Source organism: Sphaeramia orbicularis, chromosome 18 (assembly GCF_902148855.1).
Source record: "Sphaeramia orbicularis chromosome 18, fSphaOr1.1, whole genome shotgun sequence".
Classification (NCBI taxonomy): Eukaryota; Metazoa; Chordata; class Actinopteri; order Kurtiformes; family Apogonidae; genus Sphaeramia; species Sphaeramia orbicularis.
Genome location: NC_043974.1, coordinates 14,673,433 through 14,683,766, shown reverse-complemented (window position 1 = coordinate 14,683,766; position 10,334 = coordinate 14,673,433). Strand labels below are relative to the sequence as shown.

General features: G+C 42.2%; 1 protein-coding gene across 1 annotated transcript; it reads right to left on the bottom strand.

Moving 5' to 3' along the window:
- Positions 1 to 1,174: 1,174 nt before the first annotated feature.
- On the bottom strand, positions 1,175 to 9,006 carry znf16l (zinc finger protein 16 like). The gene is made up of 3 exons (XM_030162848.1): positions 8,178 to 9,006; positions 4,135 to 4,347; positions 1,175 to 2,193 (listed from the first exon to the last, which is right to left on the bottom strand). Exons 1-3 carry the CDS (start codon positions 8,926 to 8,928, stop codon positions 1,484 to 1,486), a joined length of 1,674 nt encoding a protein of 557 aa, XP_030018708.1. The 5' UTR covers positions 8,929 to 9,006; the 3' UTR covers positions 1,175 to 1,483.
- Positions 9,007 to 10,334: the final 1,328 nt, after the last annotated feature.

Here is a 10,334-nt window from a genome sequence, read left to right as displayed (position 1 = left end):
CTACTTATCAGAAATCGTCAATTTTGTATTTTAAAGCTCAGAATAGAGGTAACAGTCTGGAAACGCGATAACAATATTCCATTCTTTTCCATAATGCTTAAAAGTCCTGATAAAATGTCATGCTTGTTGACGTTTAATTATAGCATGCTGATGCTTATAAAACCCAAACGACCTGATGTCTCTCATGTACGTTGTGCAATTATTACTTTCTTCTCTAAAATTCCCAGCTGGCTTTATGGAAGTTACTGTTATGGAGCCGATATCATTAAAAGATGGAAGATGAAACTGTCTATCATCAGATGCATTCGTTTGACTATGAAAAGTGGAAAATACTGGAACATGGAGCTGGGGGGCGGGGGGCGCTCAGGCACAAATGGGGGGGCAAAAATCCCCACTGGCTGGGATGGAAACTGCGCCCTTCCACATTGAGGTCTGTAAGCATTACTTAGTGATACACCAATAGTGCAGCTGACCTATTTGCTATCTGTTTGTTTTGATTCTTATCGGGATGTGACGTTTACTCCTGTGGGTGGTGTTTGGGGGGGGCTCATGATGAGGTGAGGGAGCGTTTGTTCAAAAAAGGTTGAGAACCACTGGCTTAGAAAGTCAGCTCAAAGGCATTTCAAGTCGTTTTTTTTCATCAGACTTAACAATTCAGTCCTAACATTTTCTTTTTGGTGTGTTTTTTATAAGCTCAGAATATCAGTTGGATGGTTCCTTTAACACTAGTACCTATTATGCTGCATTTCCACTATGTGGAACCGGCTCGGCTCGACTCGACTCTGGTACCAGACACTATTCCTGGAGACCGTTTCCATTACAGGATACTACCGACTTTACAGTACCTGAATGTCATAGTGATGCCACGCATTACTTCCGTGCCGTCTGCTCAGAAAGTCGCTGATAAACTCACTCGTTGCGTGTTGTCTCGTCAAGCTCGTGCTGAATTTTTACGTCGGAACCTCCTCGACATAGTGTAGTTTTTCGGGCTGTCATCATGTGGATTAACCTACTGCTAGATTTACTGTAACCTTCCGCATCTGTTTTTTATAAAATGGCAGGTCACAGAGACAACTCTCCGATCAATCAGTGGTCTGCAGTGTTTACACGTAATGTTTTAGTATCTGTTCCCCAGTCCTGGAACCTCAGCGGAGGTGATACCAAAAAAAACTAGTACCAGGTACCAGATTCCAGGTCCTTTGTCGTAATGGAAACGCAGAAAGGCAGAGTCGAGTTGAGCCGGTACCACATAGTGGAAACACAGCATTAGGCCCCAAAAACCATAACATGTGACCTTTAACATCTAGCTCCATCTGCCTGTTGAGCTCAGTGATGCAGCTTTGTTCATGTGTGGTGTGAGTGGGCTCCCCTGTCCTCCATGGCAGCAGCGCCCACAGTGACAGCAGATGTCCACAGGATGAAAGATGACACCAAAGAGGCAGCCCTGGTCCTGCTCTCATATACACCTCCTATGTGTGGTTGGTTACTCTGCCGGGGTGCAGCGGTGGCTCTTGTAGGTGCCCAGGTGGCGGAAGCTGCGTCCACACTGCTGGCAGCAGTAGGGCGTGGCCCCACTGTGGATCCTCTGGTGGGTGTACAGGTTCCCCAGCTCCTTAAAGCGTCGGCCACACTGTGGACAGGCGTAGGGGCTCTCGCCGGTGTGCACCCGCTGGTGTCTCTTGAGTCCAGACAGCACTGAGAAGCCTTTCCCACACTGGGGGCAAGGGAAGGGGCTCTGAGCCCCGCTGTGGACCAGCCTGTGGCTTTTTAGCCGAGCCGCGTGGCGGAAGCGCTCGCCGCACTCTGGACACATGAACGGTTTCTCCCCGGTGTGGATACGCTGGTGTTGTCGCAGGTTCCCCAGGTAATTAAAATGACGGCCGCAGTCCCCGCACTCGTAACCCCCCTCAATCTTTATCTCCTTTTTCAGCCCTCCCACTCCTCGGCCTAAGCTCCCAGCAGCCCCTGGGCCAGCGCCAGCATCGTTCTGACCCCCCGAGCCCCGTCTGGAGTCGGTGCTGGCGTCCACCATGGCGCCAGGTGCAGCTGATGAGGTGGACTGCAGCGCCTGCAGAGCCTGGCCACGAGCGGTGTCAGCGTGTATCAGTTTTATATGTTCCTCCAAGAACACAGAGTCAGGGCAGAAGGTTCCACACAGAGAGCAGATGTAGGTGTGGCCTGGAAACGGCTGACCTGAAACCAGATTAACAGTCATCAGACAAATTCAAGCCTAAAGCTGACATTTTTCTAATGTTAAACTTTGTCTAAATTATGGGCAGGGCTGAGTGAAAGGCTGTTTCCACGAAGACTGACAATGACATCTACCTGATGTAACTCATGTTTCCAGTAGTGCTGGGCAGCGATTAAAATTTTTAATCACAATTAATCGCGTGGATTTCTGCGATCAATCACGAGAGTACTGGAAAGCACAATGCTTGTTCTTGAGGGTTCATGAGCGCTGCACAGCAACAGTTCACCCGGCTCCGGCCCCAATCCATGCATACCTCATTCAGTCTCCTCCAACACCCCTGGTCTTACAGAACAGCCCCAGTTCATACCTATCTGACTAACGTTACATTTCCTACTGATTTATGTTAATGACAAAACAGTTTGTCGGTGAAATTTCCATCCTATTATAACTAATATAGCCAAGCTCAGGCTCTGGCTTCGTTTCCTGTACAGTTGCTCCAAACCTCTGAGAACGCACGATTCATGCACAAAGAGGGGGGAGGGACAAATGGTAGTTGAGTCTGATAGACATATCATCATTCAATCATTTTGATTGGGCGCTTAAAATGATTGGATGGTGTTTTTTCAGTCCTGTCCATTCCACAGGTGACTAAATTTTTTTATTTTTGTGTTCGAGCATTGAATTAATTGGTTGTAATAGGGGTGTGAAGGGGATTTTAAGCAATATACTAAAAAATGCTCCAGGAGAACATCTCGCACCCCACCTTTAATGATTTGTCTCGTGATGAGTCACTGTACGACGGTGAAACATGAAGAGACTGTGATACTGTCTCTGACTGTGAACAATCAATGAGCTGTAGTATGTGCAGGGTTGGTGGTTGATAACATGCCAGTGTGTTTTTTAAATCGGTGGCGTTATGGTAGTTTCTGGGGTCTTCATGTCTATTTTCTCATCTTTGTACGCACACCACCGCCTTGATTATTTAACCCATAAAGACCCACCACTACTTTTGTGGAAGTTCCCAACTGAATTTTTCCTCTATATTCAACCTTTCTTGAGTGATTTATTTTATTACAATACTATCAGTGAAAATCAGATACTTTCCTATATTTAATTCACTGATCATGAAGATGTTCATAAAAGGTCAGATTAAAGTTGAGAATTATTATATCAAAAACAAAAAAACTGATGAAAAAGTGACTTTTTCAGCCAAACTGATCTCAATAAATGGCAGTGCATGTCATGCCAGTTCTTATACCATTTGTCGTGCTATACCTACACATTTTGACCTTTCGTGTGTTATTCAACGCCATTTCATCACGTGCCAATCTACGCTCCGGTTCACATAACCCTAACCCCTAACCCTCAGTGCGCGGTATTTGACAAATTCATTCAGGTTGAACAGGGGGCTAATAATGGTGTGAACACACACAAGGAAAGCTTATAATGTGTACAGATAACACGCCAATTAAAAGTGGTGTGTATATTTACGATAGTCATGATATCATGTTGTTTAAGCAAAGATATCATTTACTGAACATAAAAACAAGTGTCTCCATCCACTGTCATTGATCCAACTCCATGGGTTTTACTGGTGAATCAATGTTGTAGAAGAGGACGGTGTTTCCATGGTAACTATGGAGTCTCTGAACGTCTGAATGGGTCATATCTGATGACCAAGAAAAGATGACAAACTGTATTTTACACCAATTATTTACATGTGTTGATAGGGTTAGTGGATCAACAGTTATTTAACAGTTTAGATCAGTAGATGGTTTAGGTCGACAGTGGATGTTTGGGTCTTTATGGGTTAAGTAAGACTTGTACTAACTGGGTGTTTAAAGCTGAAACAGAAAAAGACACCCTGATGTGTGAATAATACACTACAGATTTCACAGTGTGATGCAGGAACATCAAGTGAGAGTGAGCTGCTGTGTACACACCCGTCTCCTCCTGCCCATCGGTGTTGTCATCTAGAGGACTGCTGCCGTCCCTCTGAGGTCTCGGAGGCTCAATAGGGAACTCTGGCTGCTGGACATGTGAAAGCGAGGTCTGGCCTTGGTCCAGTCCGCCTTCATCCCTCGTCGACATCTCGTCGTCATCGTCATCGTCTGTATCTCCAGACGTTGGGTTGTCGCAGTCAGAATCCTTCATGACTGGGAAAAACGGTAACAACGATAAGGTAGTAATATTAAGGACAGGGTTCATACACAGTTTTCAAGGTCAAATTCAAGCACTTTTAACTCTTGGGGGTCCGCGGTCACGGCCCAGTGACTGAATCACATGACATTTTCAACACGTTGTAGCATCGGAAGTTGGTCACATAGACTACTGGGTACAATTGCATTTGAAAGTGTGGACTTGAAACACTCTCTCACTTTTGATTTGATGTTGATAGAGCAAATACAACTGTAGATATGATGGTTTGAACTCAGAGCAAACAAACATGAAAAAAAGTATGAAAATAAGGTGGGGGGGGCATTATATTTCTGACCATATCTTTGTCATTTTTCAAAACGGAAAAAACTGGCTGAATCTGCGGATTCTAATCCACAGACTGCATTAACATTAAAGGTAAGGGTGAGAATGACCCCCACCTGAACCGGAGGTGGAAACCAGGAGGACCTGGAGTAGGGGGAGAAAACGCCTATGTAAAGATATGCTTTTATGTCACATATTTGAGTATAGTTTTAATTTATTACAATTTAAATTTTATATACCTAATATTCAGAACCAATATTCACTTTTAAAGTCTTTGAAAAGGTTCGTTAAGCATCTTTGTGTTATTTATGCAATAAATTATATACACTTTTCAAATTGGATTTTCTATTTCTTGTGTGTTTTTTGGCCTTTTATGTTAATATAGTAGGTTAAAGTGAAAAAATAATAGGCAGATGATATAGATGAGGTTGTGCTGAAAAAAAAGATACAAAACATGGGTATAATAAACATTTCTATATATAGTACATAAAGGCAAAATCAAAAGTACTCAAAAATGGCCACAATGGGCTCAGACCCTTCACAATCATTTTCTTCATATCAGATGATATCGACATGTATCACAACATAAATCAAATCACAATTTTTTTGTTAAGCTTAAATTTCCCGTTACTCATAATCATAAGTTAGTTGTGAAGACGAGAGAGAGAGAAATACATACATATATCATGGAACTTATGGAAAAGGCCCTCCCTCCACTCTTAGAATCACCCCCTCCCCTCCACTGTTGTGTATTATTCCCCATACTTTATTCACCCCCCCCCAGCCCCCCATCTTAAGATTTATTGACCCTCATCTTATAAGTGTCTTAAGTTTCAGTTATATGGCCATATGGTTTGTGTGTATTAGTATTGCGGTAGGCAATTTATTTACCTTTTATAGATTTTATGAACTTGTAGTTTTTCTATTACTACTCCAAGCTTCCATAGGTGGGTCAAAATTAACCGCATTCACTTTCAGTGGAATTTCATCTGGACCTTTGATTCATCTGACATTCTACATTCACTCATTCTACATTCTACAGCAAGACCAAATAGGTGAAGACACCATGGACCAGATGGTTTACACCTACACCTGCAAGAGTCCAACAGAAAGGTGGTCCAAGGGGGTGTGCTGTAGCACCATGGACCACTATACAGGTCTGGAAAAAATTAAGAGACCACTGCAATTTCCTGTGAAATCAGCATGTGTGCATGTATGACAGCCATTCCATTCCTGTGTCTGTTGAATTCCAACACAAGCACACCTTATTCTACTAAATACACACCTGATCCATGTCTTATTTACGAAGGAGAAGTATAAAAACCACTACTGTGGCCATCACTATCTTCTTACAATAGGTAAAAACAGTACTATTAGTACCACAAAAGTAACTGGAATCCAAAAATAACTATTGAAAACTACTGGACTTCTGCTCTGACAATGTTGTTCATCCACTGTCACTGATCCAACTCCATGGGTTTTAGTGGTGAATCAATGTTGTAGAAGATGACTGTGTTTCCATGGTAACTACAGAGCCTCTGAATGTCCAAATGGGTCATATCTGATGACCATGAAAAGATGACAAACTGTATTTTTACACCAATTATTTACATGTATTGATTGATCGATGGATCAATAGGTATTAAACAGTTTAGATCAGTAGACGGTTTTGGTTGTCAGTGGATGTTTGGATCTTTATGGGCTACGAGTTCAGATGTTCTGGAGCAGAACATCTGGTAAAGCTTCCATTTTACTGTTAACCTCCCGAGACACAGGGAAGTAAAGGTTTTTGGGTTTTTACATTAAGTAATTAACTTGATTGGAAATAGCATGATGCAACTTTTTTTCAGATACATTTTTTTATGGGATGTCCTTTGCTCAGATCTCTGCACTGGCTTCCTGTGGCTCAGAGAACAGACTTTAAAACAGCTCTGCTCGTTTATAAGTCTCTCAATGGTTTACCACCAAAGTACATCTGTGAAGTTTTGGTCCCATATGAACCATCTTGGACCCTGAGAACCTCAGGGACAGGTCTTCTGCTGGTGCCCAGAGTCAGGACTAAACAGGGTGAAGCTGCATTTCAGTTCTATGCAGCTAAAATCTGGAACAGTCTTCCTGATGATGTGAGACAGGCCTCTACTCTGACAATGTTTAAGTCCAGGCTGAAAACAGCTCTGTTCAACTGGGCATAGAACAACTGAAAGGGTTTTATCTGACCTCTTCTCTTTTGCTTTGTTTTAACTGATTATTATTTATTAGGGTGGTCCAACAATCATGGTAAAAAATAAAGTTTCAGATAACCTCAATTAAAACCCTGCATTAGGCTTTGGCATTCAAAAGATGATTTAGGAAAAAAATTTGGAAGAAAAAGGAGATGTTTTAGAGGTTGGACAAGTTGCTGGAAGTTTCCTGGAAATTGACTAATTGTTCATTTTCAGCATCGCCGAGCTGACCTGTAAGACAAGCAGCAGTACAATCAAAACCAAGGTTTGAGTGCTTCATCTAGAAATATATGTATTAAGTAAGGCATATACCAGGTTACATCTGTGGTACTGGAGTGAAGAATTGGTTGGCCTGGCATTTTGTGACTCCAGTGTGACATAAGAGCAGAAGCAGCTGATGGTTCACAACCTGATGGAAAATGAAGGTTCAGAGGTTCCACTAAAGCGCTGGGATGCCCTTGATCAAGCAGATTATGAAGGGAAGCAGATCAGTGATTGTGTCACTACCAGCATGATGTGTTTCTTTGAAACTGGGCTGATGATGCAGACTTTCAGAAGGCTGCTAAAATTGTGCATTCCAGAAAAGTTGTCAGTGATGTTGCTGAAGGAGGGGTGGAGCTTATTCAAGACTTCAACTGTAGTCGAACAAAAAATGAAGATCACAAACAGTACTGGCTCCAAGTTGTTAAAGAACACAGGAACATTTTTTTTTTGTAATTTCAATAAAGCAACAGTGGTTGCTGGACTTTCTAAGTAACATTTTTATGCGAGATGCAGTTTGATTTTGAGACTAAAATGACAAATTACTCTAATATGCCTTATTCATTTGCTAGTTATATTATAGTATATAGAGCAATCTTCACGTGTCTTGTGCAACCTCTAAATATGAATTAATTTGCATAAAATTTGGACCGAAGTAATTTGGCCAGACATGGAACCAAATGCAGGGTTCTAATCCAGAGAATTTGAAAAAAAAAAAATTTTTTGGACCACCCTATTATTTATGTTTATTGATTATGTTTTACTTGTAATTGTGCGTTTTTAACCCGTCTATTTTCCATTTTTGTAAAGCACTGTGAATTGCCCTGGGTATGAATTGTGGTATACAAATAAATCTGCCTTGCCTTTGCAGTGAACTTTTTCTTTTTTTAAGTAAATGTGTGAACTCCTGTCCTCTGTAAAGGACACCCATGCCCTGCTGGTCTCAGGAGGTCCAGTGGACTCTGCCTCCTGGTCTGGGCTGATCTTGGACTGGACTTGGGTCCACATAGACCAGTGTTTACCTTTCAGTTCTGAGGAATACTCTATCGGTGATATCCACTCGTAATCGTACAGCCGTTTGCTTCCTGCCGGTAACATGTTGAAGATGTCATCGGCGGTGGACTCGGGCTCTCCCTGCCCGGGCCCGGACGCAGACATGCCGCTGTCCGGCCACAGGTTGAGGGGGTGGGCGTCCTGCTCCGGCCGAGCCTCCCTGGCCCCGCAGGCTTGGCCGTTCTGGTCTCCATCCATGTCGGCACACCCCCTAGAGTTCTTATCTTTCATTAAATAGTCACAAATGGCATCTATGTTCTCCTTCTTCACCCCGGGCATGACCGCCTTGGCTCTCCGGGGGTCGGTGCTGTTGTGTTTGTTCCCGGAGCTGAAGTCCGCTTTCTTCAGGCCAGCCTCCGCAGACGGATCGATGGACGCCGCGCTGGAGAAAGTGTCCCGACCATCCCTTTGGACCGTGTCAAGTCTTGCTTTTAAGGCCTCGATTTCTTCGGTTTTCTCTCGCAGCTCCATCTTCAGGACTCGTATTCTGATGCTGACCATTTTGCGGATCTCAGACAGCGCAGTGTCCACAACCACCGTGATGTTCCTGCCGAGGTGCTCCGTGATCTCACTGACCGAGCACAGCAGCTCCTCGTCGGGCTCCAGCTCCAGGAAATCGCCGTCGGCTCGACTAGCTGACCCGGGAGGCTCCATGAAAGCGCTGTGGAGTTCAGCAGACAAGCTCGTTTCAACGAAACTATGATTTCTTTTGCGACTCATAGATTAACTTCTTCCAAAAAGGTGTCTTTTAGCCAGACTTCTGCTAGCTACCAGCTAATGTTTAGTGATGCTGTAGTCTGTCAGCTGAATGTGTGCTACCGGATGTAGCTATAATTTACCTTCAAAATAAAAGCACCAGCATCTCAAACTCACTCAAACACAGTCTAAATTTCTCCACATAGACTTTTATTTTGAAATAATATGTGCTAATAAAATTATTCCGGAACTCTGCTCTGAAAATAATTCACTTAACAGATCAGAATCTATCACGAAACGCTCAATATCTGCGGAAAACTGCAGAGTTTAGAGCTGCTGTAATCACTAGCGCCATCTATCAGGACAAACGGTGCTACTGTCAAACAGCTCCCCCTTCCTAAGTCAGCCGTGAACAGGACAAAAGTGCACCCACTTCACCCTGTCACACCAGAACAGCTCCAAATGTGAGCTGCTGAAGTCATTTCACTCCTTTGGCTTTGCAAGTTTATTCTGATGGAGATGCAGTTTTATGGCTAATAAATAATAACTTCAGATCATAGTAGGTCTACAAATGCACACAACATTTAACAGGGATCATATTATCCAAATTGGACAGATTTTTCATTGGAAATTTCAGGTTGTTCATATTTGGTATATTAGTTATTCTTTTAGTTATTCTTTTAGTTTTTTTTTTTGTTTGTTTGTTTTTTTTTTGAGAAAAATGTTAATATTTTCATACTGTAATTTAACTTTTTCTCACCCACCTCATGACGCGCTGGTCAGTCACAGGAGGATGTTCAGTGATAGACTGATTCCACCCAAATGGACCACAGAACCACTACTGCCTGTGTCCATCAGACTGTTTAACTCCACGTTAAAACTGCCTAATTATAATTACACACAATTTCTGCACTCATATATGTATAACTAGCATGTTGATCCATGGGGATCCACAAGTTCTAGATGTGGTAATTTTTAAGCTGTTGTGTATTTGTGCATGCTGTACTGCATTTGTCCAGCAGTCACTGCCAAAGCATTCTGGGTATAGCAACATGATAGTAAGGCTGTTGTATTACAAAATTACTAATAACTCCCAAAATACTGGTCCTATCCACTTGCCATCTCTGCTAGTCTGTTCCTTGACAAAAAAAAATAAAAAATGAAAAATACATGAGTATGAAAAACTGCAGCAGTCAGCTCTGCTCGGATTTTGTGTGAGTCCCCAAACATATGCACACACACAATGGCTGCTTGACTTTTATGATATAGATTTCTTTAATTATCATATTGATAACTGGTATATTATCTAGTACATATGGTGCAAATTGTTCTAATTTTGTGTCTTAATAGAGTATATATATATATATATATATATATATATATATATATATATATATATATATATATATGTATATATATACACACATACA

Coding starts and splice junctions, on each gene's coding strand:
- znf16l (XM_030162848.1), bottom strand. CDS start 8,928: ATGAGTCGCAAAAGAAATCATAGTTTCGTTGAAACGAGCTTGTCTGCT. Junction 4,348..8,177: donor GTATTCCTCAGAACTGAAAG/GTAAACACTGGT, acceptor CGTTTTTCCCAG/TCATGAAGGATTCTGACTGC. Junction 2,194..4,134: donor CGATGGGCAGGAGGAGACGG/GTGTGTACACAG, acceptor ATCTGGTTTCAG/GTCAGCCGTTTCCAGGCCAC.